The sequence below is a fragment of the Cebidichthys violaceus genome, unplaced genomic scaffold, assembly GCF_023349555.1.
Source record: "Cebidichthys violaceus isolate CVI_PGR_0920_01 unplaced genomic scaffold, fCebVio1.0.p SCAF_1, whole genome shotgun sequence".
NCBI classification, from domain to species: domain Eukaryota; kingdom Metazoa; phylum Chordata; class Actinopteri; order Perciformes; family Stichaeidae; genus Cebidichthys; species Cebidichthys violaceus.
The window spans coordinates 4,064,525-4,090,592 of NW_027176262.1; the positions used below are offsets into that span (position 1 = coordinate 4,064,525).

General features: G+C 48.2%; 1 protein-coding gene across 4 annotated transcripts; it reads left to right on the forward strand.

The window, feature by feature from the left end:
• On the forward strand, positions 1-24,648 carry sik3 (SIK family kinase 3). 4 transcript variants are annotated; one of them, XM_068707012.1, is made up of 26 exons: positions 1-319; positions 10,949-11,065; positions 11,385-11,448; positions 11,644-11,805; positions 12,000-12,124; positions 12,315-12,438; positions 13,095-13,213; positions 13,426-13,536; positions 13,775-13,909; positions 14,215-14,295; positions 14,890-14,999; positions 15,168-15,324; positions 15,451-15,600; positions 15,693-15,766; positions 16,796-16,930; positions 18,644-18,785; positions 20,340-20,459; positions 20,748-20,806; positions 21,151-21,260; positions 21,547-21,725; positions 21,833-21,957; positions 22,621-23,372; positions 23,464-23,618; positions 23,943-24,072; positions 24,166-24,292; positions 24,454-24,648. In XM_068707012.1, the coding sequence occupies exons 1-25, from the start codon at positions 5-7 to the stop codon at positions 24,285-24,287; spliced, it is 3,873 nt and encodes a 1,290-aa protein (XP_068563113.1). In that variant the 5' UTR covers positions 1-4; the 3' UTR covers positions 24,288-24,292; positions 24,454-24,648. The 4 variants fall into 4 exon arrangements, with proteins under 4 accessions (XP_068563113.1, XP_068563115.1, XP_068563114.1 ...); XM_068707014.1 differs by having other exon boundaries at positions 21,845-21,957; XM_068707013.1 differs by having other exon boundaries at positions 14,218-14,295.
• The last annotated feature ends 1,420 nt before the right edge of the window (positions 24,649-26,068 follow it).

The window sequence follows — 26,068 nt, forward strand, 5'->3', positions numbered from 1 at the left end:
GAAGATGGCGGCCGTGTCAAGCGGAGGTGCTGCTGCTGCTGCTGGGTCCGCTGCGGCCGGGATTACGCACTCTGCCCGACCGACCCACGCGGGCATGGGCTCCCAGAACCGAGCCCAGCCGTCCTCCGGCATCAGCCACGCCGGTCGCACCAGCACCACGGCCCCCGCTGGGTGCATCATCACCAGTCCCGGCCATACTTCTTCTTCGGCCACCAGGCCCCCCCCGGCCCGAGTGGGCCACTACGAAATCGAGCGGACCATCGGCAAGGGGAATTTCGCGGTTGTTAAACTAGCCACGCACATCATTACCAAAGCGAAGGTAAGCGGACAAATGTCCGAGCGTTAGAGGTGAACAATTACAAGTTGTCATTGTTTTATTCCAATGCTTTTTTGGACCATGTAGCGTCACTCGGGATGACGCTGGGGCCTTCACGGACAGCCCGCTTTGGTGACACCGCTGCTCGGTGTTGGGAGGAGGAGGAGGAGGGGGGCATCACCTCTAACTACTGGATACAGACACGTTTACCTTTACATAAATCTGATTTCACATGTATTGGCCAGTTATCTGTTTAATTAAAGAAAGCCTGAAGGGCCCGGGGTTAATGTGAGGTAGAGGACGGAGAGAGAAGAGGGTATTTTACGAAGATGAAGAAAAAGAGGAGACACAGAATGTTCCGACTCTTAGTAACGTTAGCTTAGCTTATTAGCTAATTAGCTGTTCGGCTACACGCAGATATCTTTCTAAGATTTAGGCCAACACAACAGGGTTAAAAGTTATCCAACCTGCTGGCTGGACGAACTTCCAAGTGTTGTTAGTTGTAGGTCGGCCAAAAGTTATAAGTCTTTGTGAAAATCAACGTAAAAGCTGAACTGCTACCAAATATGGGAGATGCTGCGTTTTAATTAAGCTAGTTTTACACTTTGCTTTTCATCATTTTAGCGGTAGGAAAGTTTCTTACGTCGCGGTGTTTCTGAAGCAGTTTGTCAAAACAGTTTTTTTTCAGCGTTGTGCACCATTTTGTTTGTTTGATATTTCCATAACCCAGTTCATAGCTCGGACTAGAAAACATTCATATGGCAAAACTGGTGGTTTCAGAACGGCCACCACACACTGAGTGTACAAAGATGCTTTTTGGATAGAGTGGGCGCCAGTTAGCAGCGTACTAGATGATTGTCGTTTACTTGCAGGCACTATTATCAACAAATTATATTCAAATCACAGAGCTACAAATCCATAAAGACGGTTTTGGACTTTTTTTTGTTTTTTAGGGGAATAACAAGTGGAAGGGAACGCTCAAATATTCCAGGTCGTGTTTTTCCTTTCCTGCTGACCTATTGAATCAGGTGCCTCCATGTGTCATGGCTCTATTTGCCTGCGGAGCCTGTTGTTGTGAACGTCACTCTAGATATTTTGGCTACGTCTTCTCGGCCTGGCATGTTAGTGTAAGTCCAAAAGGGTGAAAAACAGATAACTAATCAGAAAGCCCCAGTGTGTGCGTTTGACAACAGCAGCATCAGTATTATTTCTGCTGAGAGAGAGAGAGACACACACACGTTGGTTTCCAGCCTTGCTGGCTTCTGCTCGGGACCATGTGTGTAGACCGGTGACACGAGAAGCCTTCCTCCGGCGATGTGACTACTGCGATAAGTATGCACACATCCCTCATGATGGACGCTCGGCTGAACACCCGCAACAAACGGGGGTAGCTTAAGCCTACGCTTGCAGACAAGCTCCTGCAGTGCAATTATTTTTACCTGATGAAGAGCCTTTAATTCTAACGGCACACACAAAGGTGTGTCGAGGCCGCTGAGTGTGCAGCTTCACCTCCTGTGCTCTTGTTGACATGCACACAGACGGGCAGACACAAGTCATTGTGGGCGCTTTGTGCCACACGGCCCAGAGAGAACCTCCCATTTAGCGTCACAAGGCCAAAATAAACTTAAGGTCAGCGAGTGCTTTGTAGTGTTTTGCATGTCAGTGCTGCAGGAGACGCTCCTTGAAGGACTCCAAATGTGTTGATGAGACGATAACGTCATTCACGGACGAGTATAGTTACGGGAGCTGTGTGTTCAATCTTTTTACAAGAGCAGTACAACAAAGACAGTAGCGACGTTATAGTGTGAGATTAATGAGCTGGTTATTAAGCTTTACTCCGTGTGTGTGTGTGTGTGTGTGTGTGTGTGTGTGTGTGTGTGTGTGTGTGTGTGTGTGTGTGTGTGTGTGAGAGAGTGCCTGTTAATACTTGCCTGAATGTGTGTGTGTGTGTGTGTGTGTGTGTGTGTGTGTGTGTGTGTGTGTGTGTGTGTGTGTGTGTCTGGCTTTCTGTCCGAGCGTGAGAGACAGACAGAGGACAACATGACAGTGGACCACAGACTGACAGAATGAAAGAGAGGCCTTGTTTGTTGTCTGTTGACGGCGGTCACAGACCGACCAGTCAGCTCATGATTTTCACCAAACGGCTCTGGGGTAGTTGCTCATGAACATCAGAAGAATAGGAGTGTAGCTTCGCATGCCTGTGGACATCATGAATATGGATATGACGATCAGTCATCAGCGCCTTGTTTTATGGCCTCGGTTTCATAACGATCCAATGAGAAACGCTGACTGGTCCACTTGTTAGATGGAGCTGGATGATATCCTGCAGTGCAGGACCTGGTAATTTATACTTGGTAGCTTAGAACGGGAAAGACATGTTCCCTGTCTATGCCTCATTTGCTCTGCGTTGTTTTGTTAAAATCTAAAACACTCAACAGGCTATTTGTTTAAACTTTATTACCCCCCCAATACTCACGACCATTTCAATCGTGTGTTTTGCAAATTCTCGCCGAGCGGAGGCTGCCGTGTTCTCGCTCACAGAGACACAGTCGCCCCACTTAAACCTTCGGTGGCTGATAGCTGGTGCGCTGCACCTGGGTGTTGTAATAGTGAAAGTTCATCTCCTCCAGACAAAGGGCAGCTAGTGAAGTGGAAGTCAAAACAGAAGTGTTGTTTACACACTCGCACAAACGCAACGCTGGAAGCAGTTGTGCCACGCTTTGCTGCGGTCTCCATAAATGTTGATTTCAGTTTTCATTCTATAACCTTTGTTATGACCTTTAAACAAGGGACATACGCTGTCTATTAGCTCTGTGTTACACTGTGAACTATACACACATGTTTTAGGAGTAGTCCTAATACTTACTGCTGTATGACTAGAACCAAACCGTCAGTGTTTTTGAAATACTGTGTGTGTGTGTGTGTGTGTGTGTGTGTGTGTGTGTATATTTATTTATTTTTGATTTAGTAGAAATTACTACCTACAGGAATAGCTGTCGTCTCAGCTGCTTCCAAGCAGTGTGAAAAATGTCAGCGCATGAAAAGTTGAACTAATTGATGTTAAAGGTAAATATTGATTGACATGGTATTTATGTATTCCAATTATGTGACCAATGTTGCTAATTATATATATTAATAAGCAATGATAAATGCACATAACAAGTTCCCAAAGCCCAAAATGACATCCTCGCATGTCTTTCTTTGTCGGATCAACAGACAAAACAAATGATTTATAACGATACGGTATAAAGACGAACCATAACTCCTCACGATTAAGAAGCAAACGCTTCACATTGTTTGCATAATAAACTACAAACACTATAAATGGACTACAGAAATGTATTTTGATCCCGCTCGGCTAATCTTTCGACACTATTTAGATAACAACATGTTGCAGTTTGAGTTCCAGGTCTGTGTCCACTCGTTGGTGCGACCTGTAGTCAAAGCCAGCGTCGTGTCATTTCCACCACTAATGGATGTCTGCTGAGTTTCCAGCACAACGTCATCGTAACGTTGTCCTGGAAATCACACTCCAATGACATGAAATACGATTAAACGTGACGTACGCGGCCTCCTGAAGACGTGTTTCAGTGAATACACGCGTTGCTTTGTGGGTCTCTCACAAAGATTGTTATGGAGCTGATTGCCCCACACACACACACACACACACACACACACACACACACACACACACACCGCAATCTGATCAAGTCATTGATTTGACTCAATTCAATGTTTTAGTATTCTTGTTTGTGAAATTGTAATAAATATCTGCCGATCACAAATCATAAGAACGTGAAAGTTTTATCTAAAGATTTCTAACCTCATCTGACTAATTGCTAAAAGATAATATACAGTATTTTTTTCATGATACTACAAAAAAAACACAGTCTAGAAATTTTGAGCCATTCTTCTTTCATAACTGACAGCATCAATACAATGATTATCATGAGGTCAGTCAAGAAATTGGCATAATTGCGTCTGTATTCCAGCAATGAGTCACAATTGAGTGAATATTTGAACACAATCTTTTGTCGTGTTGGATAAGCCCGACTGCCGTCGTGTTTTGTGTTCGGCGTTCTGTTGTGTACTGTCTCGGGTATGGTCAGCTCCCCGGTGTGACCCGGACTGAGGATCAAGTAAGGACACACGTTGTTGTGTCCACAGCGCGGTGAGCGAGATCGGTAAAAGATGGCGGCGCGTCCTGACCCGTCTGTCTTGCGGGGGAGCCGCTCTCCTTTCCTCCCGATTGTTTTGTAGGCTGTAGAGAAGGATGAGCAGGAGGGAGAGAGGAAGGCAGGAAGGCAAAGCGTTAGGTAACGATTTCACTCGGTCACGCTCGCTCGCTCGCGCACAGCCTCTCTGTCACACATCGTCCCCTCTCTGTTTCTCAAAGACACACATACGCACACTCACATGTCATTTCATTTGGGTGAATAATGTGACGAAGGCTGTGTGTGTGTGTGTGTGTGTGTGTGTGTGTGTGTGTGTGTGTGTGTGTGTGTGTGTGTGTGTGTGTGTGTGTGTGTGTGTGTGTGTGTGTGTGTGTGTGTGTGTGTGTGTGTGTGTGTGCGTGCGTGCGTGCGCGCGCGCGCGCGCCTGACTTCTCTTCCTGCCCTCTAGTCGTCTTCTGATGCGTCCTTAGTGTTGTGAATCTGCTGCCAGCCAGGTTCAAAAGAGAGGAACACAGCCCAGACTCTGTCTGTCTCCGTCTTTCTGTCTCCGTCTGTCTGTGTCTGTCTGTCTGTCTGTCTGTCTGTCTGTCTGTTTTTGTCTGTCTCTGTCTGTTTCTGTCTGTCTCTCTCCGTCTGTCTCTCTCCGTCTGTCTGTCTCTGTCTGTCTCCTGTCTGTCTCCGTCTGTCTCCTTCTGTCTGTCTCCGTCTGTCTCTGTCTGTCTGTCTTTCTCTGTCTCCATCTGTCTCTGTCTCCGTTTTTGTCTCTCTGTCTTTGTCTGTCTGTCTGTCTGTCTGTCTTTGTCTGTCTCTCTGTCTCTGTCTGTCTCCGTCTGTCTCTGTCTGTCTGTCTGTGTCTCTGTCTGTCTGTCTGTCTCTCTCTCTCTCTCTCTCTCTCTCTCTCTCTCTCTCTCTCTCTCTCTCTCTCTCTCTCTCTCTCTCTCTCTCACATACACACATGACATGAGGGAGGGAGGACAGTGTACATTCCTCATCTATGTTTCTGCCCAAAACAAGACTCTGTACCGCCATCGTCATCCTCATCATCCTCATCATCGTCATCACCATCATCATCGTCCTCCTCGTCCTCCACAGCGCTGCTTGTTATCAGAGGCGTCTGTGCGTCGTCACGGCTCGTTAGTTGGAGAAAGGTCGCTTCATTGAAGTCTTGCTGGTTTCCATAGCAAAGATGGCGGCACCGGCCCTCAACCACCACTTCTCAATGGAGCTGACTTACTGTTTGCCATGTTTTTAACTTATACCACGGTGTTTCTACATCATTTAGGAGTCTTGTTATTCCTATAGATGATGCACAAAAAGCTTAAGGACAGTTTTTTTATCTACACATATCACAGGCATATTTCATTAGGTATATTCACCAGTTCATTCATCATGACTTTGATGCCAATGCGACGGTACATCTTTGCAGCATTCTTTATTTATTAATTTCTACATAGAGACGCTTGTCCTGTTGTAAAGTCAGAGCCGAAACTGTCGCTGCAGGATTGTCCTTCGTAAGCACCGATGGAACAATCGCCGCCGAGACTGGAATGTGGACCGTCCGGAGTCAACCGGCTCGTCGCGATGATGGTGTGTCGTGCTCCAAAACACCTTATTGAATTTGTTAGTTTCACTAGTAAATACAGCGGTGGTGCGGTTCCGGTTGTCCAGATGGCACAGTGTACGTAACACCGGTTGTGCTCAGGTCTTCACGTCCGTCACAGTTTCCTCTCCGTGGAGTGTGGGTTCTGCTATGCAAATGGCAGATTTAGCGTGTGATGTCCAGTGTTTCCACACTGTAACGTGTCCCCGGTCTTGTACTTTCAGCCTGACAACACTCGACTGAGTCATTTCCACACACACACACACACACACACACACCCTTAACAAGTGCACAACAACGCAGCATCTCTGAAAGGCATTGTGCTGACTCACACTGCCTGTGTGTGTGTGTGTGTGTGTGTGTGTGTGTGTGTGTGTGTGTGTGTACGTGTACACGCATGCATAATCATCAGTCATAGTACTGACCTGCTGTGTGTTTGTACGACACGGCGTGATGTCTCGGTGACTTTGTAACAAGCAGCGTTGTAGTTTGGCTGTTGTGGAGACGGGTTTTCACAGACGGTCCCGTGTGTTTTGGACCTGAACAGGGATGTGCTCGTGTTCACGCGCGACCGTTAGCGTCTCCACGCTACTCAGCGCGCGATGTGGGTTAAGCCTGAGCATTAAAGGTGTTGTAATCTGTGTCAGCTGTTGATGAAGGTTAACCTCATACATAATGTCATACTGTGTGTGTGTGTGTGTGTGTGTGTGTGTGTGTGTGTGTGTGTGTGTGTGTGTGTGTGTGTGTGTGTGTGTGTGTGTGTGTGTGTGTGTGTGTGTTTCCCCCACCGTAGACGTTACACCATAGACCCGGTTCTCTGCTTAGGATTAGCCTCATTACAGTTGAGTCATGGATGTTTTCAGAGGGAATATCAGAGATTCTATGTGAACGTCTTTTAAAAAAACATCGTGTTTAACTTTTGATGCTGGATGAATATTAGACCTGACAGCTTGTGGTGGTTTTTGATTCTTATATTCTGCTTTAAAAAAAAACAGAAAATGCATGAAGCGTTGGAACAAATATGTTTCATCAGAGAATATCAGAATAAAAATACATCGACCAGGACGGTGAATTATTTCTTTCGTGGCTTGTTTTTAACGAGTCAAGTCAGAACTGGAGCTTTGCCGTCATGTGAAGTTCAACCGTACAATAATGCTGTTTTCACACATAAGGCGATGCAAATTTTATTTGCGTCACTCAAGAGGCGAAGGCGCTCTGGAGAGGCGGGTGATCAACCCTGATGGAAAACGTCCACAATTGCTGCTTTTGTACGCGTTGTGGAAGTCCCGAGCGCCGTCTCAGCTCATGACATCATCGTATTCACTGCGTCTCTCAAGCCACACGACGGCTGCTTCACTACAGTGGAACCCAAAATCTACAGATTCAGCTGTGATTCAATTGCAATAAGCAGACAAAGGATGCCGAATTAATTACATAATGATGCGGCGCCAACTTCCCAGTTTGGCTGATCCCCGTTAGTGGTCGCCACAGGTGCTCATTTATATCCATGTAGTTGTTAAGATGAAGGGCCTTCCATGGGCCCTTGAGCCCTGTTGCTGTGAGGCTAACCACTGCACCACCACGCCGCCTCCTTCTGCCCAATCTAGCACTGGTACCAAATTTAAAATGTGCACCTCCAGGACCCATTTCTATCCTTTTTTTTCGGCTGCAGTTATTTCTCGTGCGAGTTGTGTAATGTGCAGCAAAGGGTCCAGACTCGTACCGTTGGGCACCAGCTGCTCTGGGATGGTGCTGTTTTGAAGTCACGGTCATGTGATCGGAGGGGCTATGTGACACTTCATTTCGTAGAAGCCGGCCTCTCAGTAGTGTGTGTGTGTGTGTTACACCCAGATTCTTTGATGGAAAAATTCCAGAGTCATCGAAGCTAGTGCAAAGCAGACTGAACATCCTAAAATACTAAGATACACAATATGTATCCGACCTCGGGCGGAGCTAAACCTGGAAACCCAACCTTTGAGATGTACACTGGACTCATGGTCGTGTGCAGAGCACCACTCGTCTAGCTAGGTCTGTGCTCGGCAGCGTGACAAAGTTCTCACTTCTTACCAGGTGTGATAATCTTAAACCTTAATTCATAGTCAGCCATTTTGACATCATCGAATCTCTATGGGAGGAGAAACACGGTGACCAATATGTGACACCTGGAATGTTTCAGTTGTCATTGTAGCTGTAGCCCAGTTTCCACATTTTCATTGTCCTTTTAAAATGAGCATAATGTGTACGTGTAGTCGGACGTCGGCATACGTGTGTGTGTGTGTGTGTGTGTGTGTGTGTGTGTGTGTGTGTGTGTGTGTGTGTGTGTGTGTGTGTGTGTGTGTGTGTGTGTGTGTGTGTGTGTGTGTGTGTGTGTGTGTGTGTGTGAGAGAGAGAGAGAGATATCCAGATATCCTGTTGTTCCCCTCCATAAGATGCAGAGGGGAGTGATTACATCAACAAAACTGGATGATTGTCATTTGCTAAGAATAGATTCCGAGAGCTTGAAATACTACATGGACGCACATTCCAAACAGACGTACACACATGCTGTACATGGCAAGAGTTTTTAAAAATATTACTTAATTTGATTAAAATGATATACCTGCAATCGATCCAGCAGCTACAACCCACACAGCCGGGATTACCTGCCTGCACAGCGACGCAGCGCTCAAGTTTTTGGTCCAAAAGTCCAAAAATTGATAGATTAAAAACACGTGTATTTCTGAAATCTTTTTGCCTCCAATCCATATTCCTCGCCGTCTGGCATTTCAAAAACAATATTGCTCCTGTTGGTCAAACACCGTTTTCTCTCCTGCTTGCATCACACAAAGGGAGGACGCAGCTGTATTAACGGGGGCTGGTCTTATACAACCACAATAACAAAAATGATGTTTCCCCCATTTTTTAGGATGATGACATCATGACAGTCCAAGCTTCAGTCGAAAACCTCAATAGAAGCTTAGCCCAAATGCAAAACAATGACGTTCAGCCCTTTCAACTGACTTCATTACGCTGCACTTAGATGCAATTTTTTGGGTGGTAAACACGTCAAATGTGACAAATGATACAGTAAACCTCAAACACAAGTTGATCCCGGGAAGGAAATCCCCAGACTCTCTTAATAACCACGCCATTTTTGTTAGTTGAGTTAAGAGAAACATTAAGTTATTCCTTTTCTTTGTGTAAGAAAACATGGTCCGTTTGTCCCGGTACCACTTCAGATGAATCGGCCGCTCAGATGAGAGCCTCACACGCGGTTCCTTCTTCCCGTATGTGACTCATTCCCTCCCGCGTCGCTTTCATCTTGGTTTCGGCTGATTCTGTTGAATATCGCCTCCCTTAGATCTTTCACGGACACAATACAAGGTAATCAGTACCTGACCGTGTGTCGTCAATCGACAATCTGTACACATTTTTTTTACAACAGTTTCCGTGCCTTGATCGTCCTGATATGATAATGATATGATAATAATCATTAAAAGGAGGCTATTCACTGTGTGGGGAGCAAGTTCCTCATACACTTGATAAGAACAGCTGATGTCAGGTGTTGTAAACGGCTTCAGCGTCGAGCGGCATCGAATGAAGGACTCAAGTTGGTGTCGGCGTTCCTTTCAGGGTACTGATATTGGTCCCGGTGTTTATCAAATAGACCTTAGTCAACAGGGTTTTTTTTTTTCTAAATTGGTAACATGTTGGGAAGTCTTCCAAAAGATGTTTTCGACAATTGTACAATAGCCTTGGAAGGAAGCCACACAGAGATGCACTCTGATCTGGATTAAAGCCACTGTTAGATTGTTAGATGTGATTTTGTGTCCTCCCAAGAGCCCCCCCCCCCCTCATTCGCTCTCCCCTCACTTCCCCTTCCTGTCTGCAACAGGAAGTGACCCGTGCCAGGCTTCAGATGGCCTTCTTCATGTCTCTCATCAGGAAAAGGGAGAGCTCAGGATGGCACTGAACACAATTTAACGGATGGTGTGTGTGTGTGTGTGTGTGTGTGTGTGTGTGTGTGTGTGTGTGTGTGTGTGTGTGTGTGTGTGTGTGTGTGTGTGTGTGTGTGTGTGTGTGTGTGTGTGTGTGTGTGTGTGTGTGAAAATGCATGCATGCAGGGCGCATACTTTTCATTTTTTCACACGCACTCCCGACTGTACTCGCTCATCTATTTCTGGAGGAAGCGGTGTTTTTTGGACGGCCTCATTAGCTCCGCTTGATTAAGTCATTAAAGCCGTCTGCCCGTCCCTAAGTGGCAGCGCAAAGCTCCTGTCGCACAGCATCACCCTCCACACCGCCGGAGCCATTGTGCGGCGCTCGGCCGTTACGTAAGAGCCGGGCCCGCGGTCGATAGTTCACGGCTGAGGTCGGGTTATCCGAACAAGCTGGAGTCCAGGGAAAGCACTGCGTTTGTGACGACTCACAGTTTGGCAATTCAGCATCTTAAGAAATGGCAATACCTCTTGTGGTGTCTTATTTTTTTTAATTATTCGTGTTTATTACTTGTTTTCGCGGCTGTTAATGGATCAGCGGTGCCGGGTCACATTAAATAGACTCACAACCCTCCCTGTAGTTCTTTCAGCTGGTTATTTTCTTGCCGCTCTTATACTTTTCTATAATTATTGTGTCATCGCAGCAATATTGCAAAGGGCACTGGGACCGTGCTCTGGAATTGTTGCCCGGCAATTTAAGTGTCAACTGAACACCATTAATGTGAATGTATTGTGTTGTAACAATCGAGAGCCAGTAAACAAATTGCAAGGTTTAAGTTGAATTCTTTTTTTTTTGTCTCCTCACTCTTTGTTTATGTCTCCTTCCTTCCTTCCTCACTCTCTCTCCCCCTCCGTCCCTTTCTTGTCTCTCTGTCTCCAGGTGGCTATAAAAATAGTGGATAAGACCCAGCTGGACGATGAGAACCTGAAAAAGATTTTCAGAGAGGTGCAAATCATGAAGTTGCTGAAGCACCCCCACATCATCCGCCTCTACCAGGTACACATGAACCCACAGAGCAGAGAGCTGCTCACAGCCTCCACCTGAGGCCCATTAGGAAAAGGACAAACACAATTCGTGTTGGTAGCTGCACCACGGTGTTGAAGATTGCAGGCATTGTTTGGTAGTATTAAATTATAAAAAAACAACAACAATGCACTGAGTAAATGGCAGTTCTTGTTCTATTTGAATCTTCCTGTGTGGATGCCCACCGCTGCTGCTTACTCATTCTGTTGTGTAACGGGGTGAGCCGCCCATCGCCGGCCCATCGGAGGCTCCGCAGGTCCCGGTTGTTACCGCTTTTTGTTTACGTCTTCAGGTGATGGAGACGGAGCGGATGATCTATCTGGTAACGGAGTACGCTAGCGGCGGAGAAATATTCGGTAAGGGAGTTCCCTACCGTTACCGTGGTGACGTGTCCCATTGCTCAGCATGTCTCTTCGATTTGTTTAAAGATTCATTTGTCTAAATGGGGAACAGAATCATCATCTTCTTCATTTGCATATTCACAATTGAGTACCGTAATGCTCTAAACTGTCCATTTTTGTGTGTGTGTGTGTGTGCGTGTGCGCGCGCAGACCACCTGGTGGCTCATGGGCGCATGGCGGAGAAGGACGCCAGGAAGAAGTTCAAACAGATTGTGGCAGCGGTCCATTTCTGTCACTGCCGCAACATCGTCCACAGAGACCTGAAGGCTGAGAATCTGCTGCTGGACCACAACCTCAACATCAAAATCGCAGGTGTGTGTGTGTGTGTGTGTGTGTGTGTGCTTAAGAATGTACGGGTGGGAAACTTAATTCAGTGGTTTTGGGCTGTCTTGATGAGTGGGCCAAGGCAAGCGTCAACACGTGCTTCTGGAAGCATTTTCTCGGGTCGATTGAGTCGACTCTGTCGAGGAAAGTGATGAGTGAACCTCTTCCTCTCCTCCGGTCAGATTTTGGATTCAGTAACCTGTTTTCTCGAGGACAGCTGTTGAAGACGTGGTGCGGCAGCCCTCCCTATGCCGCGCCAGAGCTCTTTGAGGGCAAAGAGTACGACGGGCCCAAAGTAGACATATGGGTGAGTAGACGTTCAGGTATGCACACGGCCCTGTTGGGCTGCAGGGTGGAGCTCGTTGGCTCGAAGACAACAAAATAATGAAACGGCCTGACAGGCTATATAGCGCTCTAGATTTCTTAATTGTTTGTTGTCAAGTCCTATTCCTATGCGTTCTCATGGTTTATGTCCCTGCCGTCTTCTCTCTCTGTAGAGCTTAGGCGTGGTGTTATACGTGTTGGTGTGTGGCGCCCTGCCTTTCGACGGCAGCACTCTACAAAATTTGCGAGCACGCGTCCTCAGCGGCAAGTTCCGCATCCCCTTCTTCATGTCCACAGGTAGGGACTCTATTGTGTCCTCACTCTTCCTGTGTCTCTTTGCTTCCTCCTCCAGACCATCAATCAGTGAGCTCAGCTTTAGTCCGAAGCCTTTTCTCAAATACAAACAAAAAGTCATGTTTTCAGGACTTTGTGTTTTATCCTTGTGGTCCATGTTACACGATAGTTACAGCAGATACAATAAACATGTTGAGTGCATCTTTCATTCCTCATAAAACATTTTGTATATATGTGTGTGTGTGTGTGTGTGTGTGTGTGTGTGTGTGTGTGTGTGTGTGTGTGTGTGTGTGTGTGTGTGTACAATTTGCATCCTTGTGCGTGATTGCTCCATAGCGACAATAATCCACAGACTACCTCATGTGGAAGTGTTGACAGTGGAATAAAATATGAAAATGTTCCCTGAAACCACTCCTGTGGCAAATTTGGGTTGCTAATTGTCTGTGGCTGTTGAGATACTTATTTCTGCAAAAACAAAAGTACCATAATTTAGAAAAAGCGGGGGGGAAAAAAATTGTAATTTTCTCCCTGAATAATTCAAACAATTTTTAGCGAGGAGAAACTATTGCATATATTTTTCCACAAAGTCAAGTCTCTTTGATTCATAACGTGTTTTCCGAGCGGTGTCATCTCATGTCTGTGTGTGTGTGTCGTTGCAGACTGTGAGTACTTGATCAGACACATGCTAGTGCTGGAGCCCAGCAGACGGTTGACCATGGAGCAGATCTGTAAGAACAAGTGGATGAGACTAGGAGACCCCGACCCAGACTTCGACAGGGTGAGACTCTCCCATCACTGAGGGCAGCTTCCTGTAGTCACAGTGAACTAAAGCAAAAAACCATTACAGCCTAACGTGTGTTGAGTCCGTGTTGCATTGTGCACATATTAGCTTAGCACAAAGACCAGAGACTGTGTCCACCTACCTCTAAAGCTAATTAGCTTTAGAGGCTAGCTTTAGCACCAATTAGCATGTCGTCCTCTCCCCTGCAGTTGATAGCGGAGTGTGAGCAGGTGAAGACGGAGAGAGAGATCGAGCTCATCAATGAGCAGGTGCTGATAGCCATGTGTGAGATGGGCCTGGACCGAGAACGCACACTTCAGGTATGGACACAAAAACGCAGCTGACTTCCATTTTTCTGCTCTGCCTTTTGTTAAAAATAGAGGCAGAAGTCACAAAGTTACTTCTGTAATACGCTGAACAAACACTTTTCCAAAAAGACAACAGGCTGCACAACTGAAAAACATTGTGTTTGCTATGAAACTGAAAGTCCAAAATCTAAAAAATCAGTTTAAAGTCATCTTAGTAACTTATACTAATTCTGCCTTTTTCCTTCTCTAGTCCCTACAAACGGATGCATACGATCACTACAGCGCCATCTACAGTTTGCTGGCCGACCGCCTCAAGAAACACAAGACCCTGCGCGTGGCCCTGCCCACACCGCGCTCCATTAGCTATCCTCTTAACGCCGTACAGGTAATTCATCGCTTACTGCCGTCGGCTTCATATATCAACTACTTAGTCGTCTACATTTATTCTTCGTGGATACGTTGCTTCTGCCTTGTTATTAAAGGAACAGTTGACGGTGAGAGTGCTTTTTGTTGCAGTTGATTGCTTTAACCCACATCCACCAATCCCACTGCGCTAATGAGATTGCTAGATTATTAGCACAATCCTCACACGACGTGTGTGTGTGTGTGTGTGTGTGTGTGTGTGTGTGTGTGTGTGTGTGTGTGTGTGTGTGTGTGTGTGTGTGTGTGTGTGTGTGTGCGCGCGCCCAGCAGACGGATCCGCAGGGTAATCCCGTTAGCATGACCGTTCCCCACGTCCAGCTCATCAACCCAGAGAACCAGATCGTTGAGGTGAGTCCTCGTAAACGATAAACAAGCTAACTGATGTAGCTGGAGTCCCAACCATGGCTCTGACTGATTGTTAGCATTATTCTGCCATAACCTGTTAAAGGTATTGATGCACCACCTAAACATCCGTCAACACAACAGCTTCCAGTCGTCATATTTTTGACGTTTTACATGTTTTTTAATCACTGGCTGTCCAGTATTGTACAGTTTACTGCTGTTAGTGCAGCTCAGGATCCATCTAGCACACTATGACCAGACTCACATAATCACACAGTCACGCACACACACACACACACACACACACACACACACACACACACACACTCAAACAGAACACACACAGCCTCAAAGCTGACTCACAAATGCTGTGAAACACAAGAATGCGTCAGATTACTGCATTGCAGCAGGGATTTTAACAGAAGACCTGAACTTTTAAAGCATGTATATTACAATTGAAACATATTTAATATGTATATGATCGTGTGATACATTGCTACACAAGCATGCAACACACACACTAAAAAAGGGCATTGCTAATGACAGAATGTGTGTGTGTGTGTGTGTGTGTGTGTGTGTGTGTGTGTATTTGTTGTTTAGCCGGATGGCAACATGGCACTGGACAGCGATGAAGGGGAGGAGCCATCTCCCGAGGCCATGGCTCGCTACCTTTCCATGAGGCGGCACACGGTGGGAGTACCAGACCAAAGGTAAGACTCCCAGTGATGCTTCTCTCTGCAAGTCAGTGGAGTGTGGGTTATTATAGATGCATGTAAATATCATAATAGTAAATTGTCTTATTTGGGATATGTGAGCTAGTCGCCACACAAATGAAGCCACTGACTCCTGGCCCGTCGTTGACTCCTCTTCCACCACAGGACGGACATGCAGGAGGACCTCCAGAAACTGCCACCGGGTTTCCCTCGCGGTGCAGTTCCCCAGCCCCCGTTCCCCTCACTGGCCCCCACTATGGGCCAAATGCACACTCTCATGCCCACGCAGAGCTTGCAGCCCACACAGCAGCTGGAGTACAAGGTACAGTCAGTTGGGTTAGATTGGACGTGGGCTCTTTTTGAGTTTGCATCTGGAAGTCGTCCGTTCATTTGCAGAAACCGATTGATTTTCCTCTCAAATCTGACTTTCCGTCTGCCGATCCTCCAGGAGCAGTCGTTGCTGCAGCCGCCTACCCTGCAGCTGCTCAACGGCATGGGCCCTCTTGGTCGAAGAGCTTCCGACGGCGGGGCCAACATTCAGTTACACGCTCAGCTCCTCAAGAGGCCCCGGGGGCCCTCGCCGCTTGTCGCCAGCCCGGTGAGGATCTGGATTTCTGTGCCTTTTCTATTATATCCTCCCCTCCATACAAACTGAGTGTTGACTGGTACATTTGTTCTTGCCTCTCTTAGCACCCAATCCCTGCAGTAGCTCCGGTGGATGAGGAAGGTTCAGACGGAGAGCCAGACCAAGAGGCAGTACAGAGGTAACCCACGATTACGGTTTTCGGTGAAGGGGTACACTGTGCAGGGGTGCTGTCTGAACTGGATACTCTGGGGGCCCGTAACCTGCGACAAGACGTCTGTGGGTTCTGTATGAATGAAGTCATTTCACTAGTTTTATGAGTTAGATTTACATTTATTCTTTACTTAACTAATTTACTAGGACATTTCTTATAGCAGAGGCCTGTTGAGCACATTTAAGAGGAGGATCTACGTGTTAAATCCAGTTAATAACTTTTTTTATTACAAAAAAAAGGAAAGAATTGGGGTTCCTAAACAAATAAGACATATTTATGCAAGAAAAACCTTTCAAAATAAGAGCTTTGACTTAGGAGCTGAAGTCAGGCCAGGGTAGAGACAGCATCAGGTTTGGTTTATGGGGTCTGGATGTTGGATTCAGAAGTCCAGGTTGGGGTTTCCCAGCCGGTCCTCCTCAGACAGCACCTTCTGTAGACTTCGCTGGTGTCCTGGGCTGCTGGGAGTGAGTGCCTCTAGGCTGCTCTGCTTTTTCCTACGGGAGGTGGCCACTCTGCTGTGGCGCTTACACCATCTCTCCTCCTATCTCCATCGCGCAAGTGCCCTCTGCCACAGTTCCAAAACTCAATCTGCCACCAAATCCAGCTCTTTAGCCAAGAGCTTCTTTTGTCTCTTTCATTTCAGTAAGTGCCAAATTATTCTCCGGACTTTCTCACTCTTTCTCACACAGCTTTGCTTAGCTTGCAAAACCAAAAAAAGCAAAACGGCATCCAGTCCAATCCTTAAATTGGAAGCTGGGGGGTTGTGGGATACCCGTAAGCAATAACATCCATCTATGGTGTAATTTTATTATGTTTTTCTGATTGGCTAAGATGATATGAATGATGGCACCTATTGGCAGAGGTGGGAAGGGGCGGGCCTCCCCCCCCCTCCCTCCCCCCCACCCGTCTCCATTAGCCAATGAGGACAGAGAGCTGACCAGCGCTGCTTCCTGTCTCCCACCCTCACCCCCGTCCTCCCCCCTCCCTGCGGCCCAGGTACCTGGCGAACCGCTCCAAGCGGCACACGACGCACGCGCTCACGAGCACATCGCATGGCGAGCCCTCGGCAGAGTCACAGCGGCCCCAGGGCCCCCGCCAGAGGGGGGGCTGGGCCCCCGACACACACAATCGGTGAGGGGACACGCCCGCTCCGAGCTGTATATGCACAGACACACACAAACACACGTTGAATGAGGGGCATATTAACCCTGTCTTTTTCCCCTCCTCTCTCTCTCACCCACACACACACATACACTTAGTCGCACACACAGCTGATCTCTCTCACACCCACACTTACACACACACACACACACACACACACACACACACACACACACACACACACACACACACACACACATTGGTGAGGATGCACTCTCACCAAGGGAAGGTTGTGCACCTTCCAACGTTTTTGTTGAGGTGGGGGGGGTGTGGCACACGACAGACACATCTCCACATCACCAGTTAACCTTTTTAAAGTTTCCCTCATAACCCTGGAAGGAGCAGGTATTTGACCGGTTCAGATGTAGCAGATTAGTCTCGTATGAGCAAAACCTCTGTGTGTTTCTTCTGTCCAATAGCGGTCATATTTCTGTGTTTTTGGTTTTGTGTCTAGCTGTTGTCCCTTTTTTTTTTTTATAAGTATCATCTTCCTCCGATTAGAACGTCTCTTGAGACGCTGGATGTGCTTTTGTATTTGGATGCATTGGCAGAAGAACCTGCTGTGGCTTCATGAAGGGAAACACTTTTTGGGAGGCAGATGCTGTGATCTCTATGCCAACTCAAAGTAGTTGTTCATGTGCTTTAAACCACACAATGAAAAGTAGTATCTCCTCTACTTTGATGCCAGATGTTTCTCTGGTGCTTAAGACAAGAGGCTGTCTGTAGAAACACTCCTCAAGAAGCGTTCCTTTAATGTCCTGTACTGGATCCATTAGCAATGATGTGGAAATAATGTGCCTTCCCTTTTTAACTGATGATCAACTGAAATATGTTGTCTCATTGACTTCAGCTGTTACAAGAGGTGCAAGGGCTTCTGGGACAAAAGAGTCGGGGGTTTAAAAGTGATTGTAGTCACTGTGCAACTCTCAAAATATTAGCCAAAATTATTCACAAAATATTGTGATTTTTGGGCTCCTTATGTTTGTAACACCAGCTATTCACAACCCAGTGACCGGTGGGCCTCAGAGAGCCATCTAGTGGCCTGCAGAGGTACTGCAACAATGGTTGGACTGCATAAAAAAAAAATCGTTTTTTGGTAATTTACAAAGCTAGTTGTGTTTATAACTAAATGTAAAAAAAATAGTCAATGTTAATTTTATTAAATGAAATGATCGATTACGTTTGAATATCACGTCAATTGCGACATTTAGTAGAGGTGTGTGTGTGTGTGTGTGTGTGTGTGTGTGTGTGTGTGTGTGTGTGTGTGTGTGTGTGTGTGAGCTCGCCAACATTCCCACAGATGCGGTGGCACGAAATACATTTTTCAATGAAAAAGACATATATATATATATATATATATACACACAGCCCAGTTCTTTTCACCTCTTTATTGTGATTTTATTTAGTCATTTTATTTGGGATGGTGGTTCTCTAAATGTTTTTGACGATCAGAAGTGGGCCGTTTAATTGCAAAAGTTTATAACATGTAATATTATTTGCACGGTTGAAAAGCTCAAGCTTCTCATGTGTGTGTTTCTGTGTCTGTGTGACTGAATGTGTGTGTCACTGTGTCTCTGTTATCTGTTGTGTGTGTGTGTATGTGTGTGTGTGTGTGTGTATTTGCGTACACACGTATCTGTGTCTGCTCCCTGTGGTCTCCCACCCCCCTCCTCCCCCCCTCAGGTCCAGCTATAAGGACTGTAACACCCTTCATCTCCCCATGGAGCGCTTCTCACCGGTCAGACGCTTTTCTGACGGAGCCGCCACCATCCAGGCCTTCAAGGCTCACCTGGAGAACAGCAGCCTCATTAAGCAACTCAAACAGGTACACCAACACCGCTCGCTGTCCAGGGACGTCATCTGTTGAAAAGATGCACGGAGTTATGGGGTTGTTTTTTTTAAGGGTCTGTAGGAGGAAATAAGGCAACATTTCTGTAGGAGTGTATTGATCAATACCAACGACTTCACCAGGTGCTGAGTGTTCAGAAATCCCCTGCTCTGTGCTCCCCTTTGGCCTGACTCCCCTTTGCCTTTTCAACTGGAGTCGGGCCGCTCGGTGCTTTCCAACAGTGGCGCAACACATTCGGCGAGAAGTGCAGAAACGGGGATACATCGCAGCTCGTCTTGATGTGATTCTGACTCTCTCAGGAATACTAACTGAAGTTCCCCCGGCACTGCAAAGCTGCTTTAATGTGCCAAGAACAACAACAGTCGCTCTCTCCATGTGGACCACTGTGCTGCACCTAACCTGACATGTTGGATGTGTGGGGTATGCGGTTATATTCGTCCAGTAACGTGGACCGCTTTTTGTTTTTGAGTTAGTTTGAGTGAGACGGGGTCCTGGAACGTGGTGCGGTTTTGGAGAAAATGTTATTTAACAGTCAAATGTTTTATTACGAACACACAGTATAATTCATTTAAAGGTGCGTCTGTAGTTCCGCCCCCTCGTGTGTCAATCTGAGTAATCCCGTTTCCAAAGCGCCGGGGCTCACGCCGGACGGTGTTAACGGCGCACGTTAAGGAGAAGCGCTGCCCTCTTCCTTTTGACACCCATGTAAACCGATTGAGTCGCTCGCAAAGAAGGCGCTGAGCCGCAGATCTGCAGATAAGATCCGAGTTCATATCGGTTCCTTCGGGAGCTTCTGATGTCCCCGCATCAGGGATCAGGTCTTATCCTGCGATGGCGCTAATGATTAGAGCAGAGCTTTAACAAAGCGAGAGGTGAAACGGGGTCGTAACAGGAAGGGACGCTCGCTCATCGTCCGGCAATACTGCAGGAAACACCGGGTACGCGATACGACGCGGCGCTCACATCTGGGGGAAGATTAAGATATGAGGGCAACGGTCAGAGAAGCAGATGTTCGATCAGTTGTTGGCGAGGCTGTGGCTCAGAGGTTGGCGGGCTTCACAGCAGCTCAGTGCTTCTAAACGCTCCACCGTTCATCCCTTCACCGTGCATCTGTATGCGGTTGGTAATCATGTGACGAAACGAGCTGAACCGATCCGAACGCCGTTATTTAACGCGGACGCGTTCCAGACTCTCCGTTGCTGACGCACGATCTCTCGCCTGAGAAAACCCTCGAGCTCTGCGTCTTGAGACGTCACGTCCCTCGCACTGCAATGGGATTAACCTCCCCCCGCCAGTGGGAGGCGTAGGGAGGGAGGATAATCATCGTGTTCACGGTGGGTGCTTCCTCTCGGGCATGCGGCGACGCGCCGGGATTATCATCGCTCTCAAGTGTATCGAGGGTTTAATACGGGTTGAGAAGAGGTCGACGCCCTCAAAGAACCCCTGATAACATATTAAATGTTCTACTATTTCTTTTAAATATTGTTATTAATATTTGTGGACCGTGTCTTTTACGTTTTTCCCCGACAGGAGTGTGAGCAGCTCCAGAAAATGTACGCCGCCCAGCAGGATGAGCGATTCCTGGAGCACACGCAGCAACAGCATATCCTCTACCAGCAAGAGCAACAAATCCTCCACCAGCAAATCCAGGTAATTGACGACGACGCGGTTACGCCGCTGGTCCTAATCTTTCATGTAAGGACGGGTCGAGCTCCGGTTTTAATGATCCCCGATGCTTCACAAGGTCAGGTAACGAAAGATGTACGCCTCGTAGGAAGTGCTATTGATTTGGTTCACCGGAGGCTTGGGTATCCTGCTCAGTGGCCTCGTTTGTCTCCTCATCTGGAGTCCTCTCTTAAGGACACGCACTCTCCTTATGAGCAAATCACGTCGTGTTTGGTGCTTCGGGTCAAATTTGAAATTTCTCTTCACCTGCAGGGCCTGTCTTTAGGCCACGGAGAGAGCCAGCCCAGTCACCTAACCCACCAGCTCCAGAGGTGAACACACACACACACACACACACACACACACACACACACACACACACACACACACACACACACACACACACACACACACACACACACACACACACACACACACACACGGGCGTATTACTCATCAGCTATCGAACGGTGAACAATGAACTTGATACCGTGGTGCAGTGCTATCGACTGAAGTGTTACATCACGGTCCCGTCTCTCTCTCTCTCTCTCTCTCTCTCTCTCTCTCTCTCTCTCTCGCTCTCTCGCTCTCTCTCTCTCTCTCTCTCTCTCTCTCGCTCTCGCTCTCTCTCTCTCTCTCTCCTCCTCCTCTCCTACTCTCTCCCGTCCTCCCTCAGGTTGCGCATCCAGCCCTCCAGCCCTCCGCCAACACATCCCAGCAACCACCTCTTCAGACAGCCCGACCAGAGCCCTCCGCCTTGCTCTGCAGGCATGATGCAAGGGCATGGTTAGTGAAGCGATCGCTGCAGCGTTTAAGATGCTTCTTTACTTTTGTAGCTGGCGTAGACGTGAGGGCAACGAAGGGACAAGTCCATCTTCGACTGTGTTATGAGCAAATTTTATAAATGACTTATTTCAAAAGACTGTTATTGGCTGTTCAGTCACATCTATAGGAATGTAGTGGGCAAGCGTGACATGATGTGTAAGAGTTTGCTCTCGTTCCCAGAGGGATTTAAGCGATGTGTCACACGATGCCAGCTGTCAGGAAGTTTGAGATGTGTCTCTTCTTCCAGGAGGTCCGTCACCGGTGCAGTACCAGCACGGTGCTCCCGCGCTCTATCAAGGCCAGAGTGGCAGCCCGCCTCCCACAGCACTGACTCGAGTCCCTCTCCCGACCAATCAGCAAGCAGCATCTGCTCGCCCCAGCGTACCGTTGGCACAGGGTGTACCTCAGCAGCAGCAGCAGCAGCAGGTGACTTTGCGAAGATCCCGTCCGAACGGTCGCATGCGTCGCTTTTAAATGAAGTGTCTCTGAAGGTGAAGGTCTCTGGATCAATAATGAATATTAACTTTGTGCAGGTGACCATTCAGGTTCAAGAGGTGGAGCTGGGAGGTGTAGCACAGAGGCAGGGCGGCTTTTTGTCCACGCCGGGGCACCGAGTCCTCGGGAAGCAGCTGAGCGCAGACAACGCCGAGACGCACAGGTGACCCCGCCCATCCTGTCTGCTGACGGCGGCCATTTCCTGTGTTGTCTTCATCTATTTTTTTTTTTTATTTCTCTCCATGACATCGCCGCTTTGAACAGACTTCATGCTATTTGTTTTTTTTGTTCATCATCTCACTGTTTTTTTTTTTACATTTCCGCCGATTTCCTACAAAGTCTATTTTGAAACTGTAGTCGGTAAAACCGTCGCTCAGGCCAGAGAGTTTATGTCCCGAGAGGGAAAACTTTTTGAGGACGTTATTTGTTACCGGTATTGAAAAATGAATGTAAATCCCCAATCCTCCAACTTCGCCGAGATGACGTCATCGACGCGTTCTCCACCTCAGTGTAGCTGGGTGAGTGATTGGACCTAAATGTTTGTGGAAGTATATGTAGAGGTCCCAGCAGTTAAAGTAGTCAGTGATGTCATCCCGTAAACAGGACTGCCTTCACTGAGCGGATGTGTAACTGAAATCTCAAAAATGTGTCCTCTGGATCATGATTTTTTTACACCTCTCAGTGAATACTTGAACCTGGACTTGAGCTGAAGTGTTTGCTCGTCTGCCTGTGTGCTGTGATGTTAATGACAGCGTCGCTATGATGGAAGAGGGTTGGTAGCACGGTAGCTAACTATCCTCTGCATTCCCTCCCGTTTGTCCTCCAGTCGCAGCCTTGACCGCTTCACATCGGGTTATGACCAAGCTCAGTTCAATCCCCACCTCTTCTCCGGCGACGCCGCCTCCCGGGGCGCCTACAGCCACTACCTGCAGGGAGCCTCCCTCAAAGTCCCGGGCCTGGAGGAGTACCAGAGCGGGGCGGTCGGGACCGGCACCTACGGCCCCCCTTCTACACTACAGCAGGCCCTGCTCTCCCCGACTCCTCTGGAGTACCGCCCCCCGCAGCATCACGTCACCCACACCCTGCAGGGCCTCCTGTCCCCCCGCCACTCTCTAACGGGCCACGCCGACCCCAGGCTGCCGCCCCAAGACCTGGCCGCCCTGCTGAAGAGGCACAGCCCCCGGCCGTGCTCGGCGACCCCCGCGCCGCCCGGAGGCGCGCCCCCGGAGTACGGAGAGATGCTGCTTCTCCGCCAGCTGAGCCAGGGGGAGAGCTTGGAGCTGCCGGCGCAGCAGAGCGCCCCCGGAGGCCAACACTATCACCACCTCCTGCAGATTCGACCCCCCGAGGTGCAGCCACAGCAGCACCCGGCCCAGGCCCCCTGCCCCGGCTTACCTCACTCGGAGAGCATGGAGGAGGACGAGGTGCCAGCCGGCTACCACCACCCGCACGACGGCCTGCTGGCCAAGGCAGGAGAAGGTCACGAGCTCCTGGGGCCTCCCCGAGGAGGAACCCCGCCCTACACCTCCCCGACACACAGGCACGGGGGCTTCATAAGGAACGCTCCAGCAGCTAGAGGTAAGGCATGTTTACGCAGCTGTTACGAAAACTCTCCGCAGAGCATTTTATTTCCACACAGTGCATTCAGTGTCCACGTCCTTTCTGTCAGAATCCGAGCATGCGGAGTGCAGGCCCCAAGGGCAGGCCATGGAGGTGCCTGATCATAACGGTGTGGGCTATTCAGGAGTTCCCCAGGGTGACGCCTATAGGTCCCGTGGACAGCTACAGCGCCACCACACCATCCAGACCTGTGACGACGCCTATGTGAGTGAAACGCTGAAGTGTGCAAAGCGGGTGGCAGGAACAAGCCTCACATTCCTGTTGTCTGGGTTCACATTAGAGAGTGTGATGTATCGGTTCATCTCGCGTATCGGTTCATCTCGCTTACCGTTCAGACGGACGACAGCTGAAGGTAGAAAGCAGATGTTTGCGTGACCGAATTAATCTAGAAGTCCTATTCTTGGGCCGTCCAGACACTATCGGCATACCCAATCATCCACACAAAGTGCTAGAGGCTGCTCATTATGTATCAGATGTTTTTTTTTTTTTTTTTCCTGTGTCTAAAACGGTTCTTCACTTTCTGTCCAGGATCAGGCGGAGCCCATGTCGGGAATGAGCCTGTTGGCCGGGAAGGCACTGAGCTCCGCTCGCATGTCGGACATTCTCAGCCAGACGTCGCTGACGGGAAGCCAGCAGCTGCGGCAGCGGGACGAGTCGGGTCAGTAGGGGGGGGAGCGCATTAGGACACCTTTTTAAGAACTTCAATAGGCGCTCGTCTATATCGGTAAAAGATGTGTGTTTCCTCGTGCAGCGTGCGATGTGGAAGAGGAGCTCCATGCGGCGGCCTGCTACCCCTCCTCTTGCACCAGTGACATGCTCCTCAGCTACAAACCCCCTGACCTGCAGTACAGCATGGAGCAGGCTGGGGTCTAGCACAGGTACAGAGCAGAGGCTCGCTAGAAAGAGATTATCTTTCATTTTTTTCAAACTGCAAATTGCAAATTCAAGGCTTTGACTCGCCTGTAAGGAAAGTGTGTGCGTTTTAAAAGAATCAAGTAATTCCCGTTCCCAAAAATGAATAGTGTCTTCTTTCTCTCAGGAGGGGGTGTCTCCTGTGTACAGCGGTCCATATCAGCCATCCTGACTTGTGTTGACTTGAGTTGAGCAGCATCACGCCAAACCACCGCTCTCTGCCCAAACGGGGGGCGCTCCACGTCCATCTGTCTGTCTCCATCTGTCCTTGGGAGGGCAGTCTGCGCAAGAGAGGGGGAGTGTGTGTGTGTCTGTGTGTGTGTGTGTGTGTGTGTGTGGGGGGGGGGGGGGCGTGCAGACATTAGAGGGGTGGGGGTTAGGTGGGGTGGGGGTCACAGGTGGGGCCTCGGGATTCCAAAGGTCAAAGTGCCAGCATTTTCTGCACAGACATCCAGCATTCGTTGCTGCAGGTTGTCTTCTCTTTTCACCTCCCATCACTGGTAGATTGGGGTTCCACTCCTCCCTCTTTCAACTTGACCTCCCCCCTCCACACACACACACACACACACACACATACCCCTAGCCTGCCCTAATCTCCCCCCCCTCCACCCTTTTGTCTTCTATTAACTGTTGGCATACTTCATTATGTGCCTCATCGGCCAACGCATTAATACAGTCATAGTTGCAGGAACATAGAGTCCCATAACACAAAGAAACACACACACACACACACACACACACACACACACACGCGCACTGCTGCCACAAACCCAAAGTATTCATATTTGGTGTGAGAGAGAGAGAGAGAGTGTGTGCGTGCGTGCGTGCGTGCGTGCGTGTGCGTGTGTGTGTGTGTGTGTGTGTATGACTGAAGAAGAGGTGAGCGGAGGGGAAGGGTGTCTGAGAGGTTCGGTCTGCCCCCCCCCCCCTCCTCCTTCCTGCTGTCCTCCTGCAGCAGATCATTCCGGAGTGGGCTGAAGTCTCTTTTTGGGCCGGGGTGGCGGGGTGTGTGTGTTTTTTTTGTTGGGGGGGGGGTCAGGCTCCAACTGGGCAACAAAAGCCGCTCCTTCCAAAGATGGAGCTCAGTGACATCATCGCACAGGACAAACCAGCTCTCTCAGTGTTTTTACTTCTCTTTTTCGTTGTTCAGCCATTCATTTCCTTTTTCTTTTACTTTAGACTTCATTTTTACGGCGAATGTCCACGTAGGCATTACGGTCAATATTGTTACTCTTATTGTTATTACTGTTTTCTGTAAAAGAGGTTTTATTATAATGAATATTATTATTATTATTATTATTATTATTATTAAAGGCAAAACAGTTCTGTGTTGCAAGGAAGACAACATTGTTCTTTGATTACTTAAGTAATTCTGCACTTTCGGTTCAAGCTATCTTCTCTCTGTTTCCACCTCCTTGCAGCTCCTCGCTCTCTGTCATGCTGTAGCTTTTCAACCCTCCTCCTCCTCCTCCTCCTCCAGCCCTAACTATGCCCCCTTTTGCTCAAACCCCCCTCCCCCTTCCCATGTCAGTGACAGTGTATTGCATTGTGGGTAGTTTTACCAGACATTTGCTCCTTTCCTTGTACAGTGATGCCATGTATAGAACGCAATTGCAATTTCTGTATCAAATCCTTTCTTTTTGTTACCTTTTTTCTTTTGGATTCTAGATGTTGTTGGGGAGGTTTTTTTATATCGTTATTGTTTTATCATTTGTAATTTTTTTTTTATTTTTTTTTTCGAT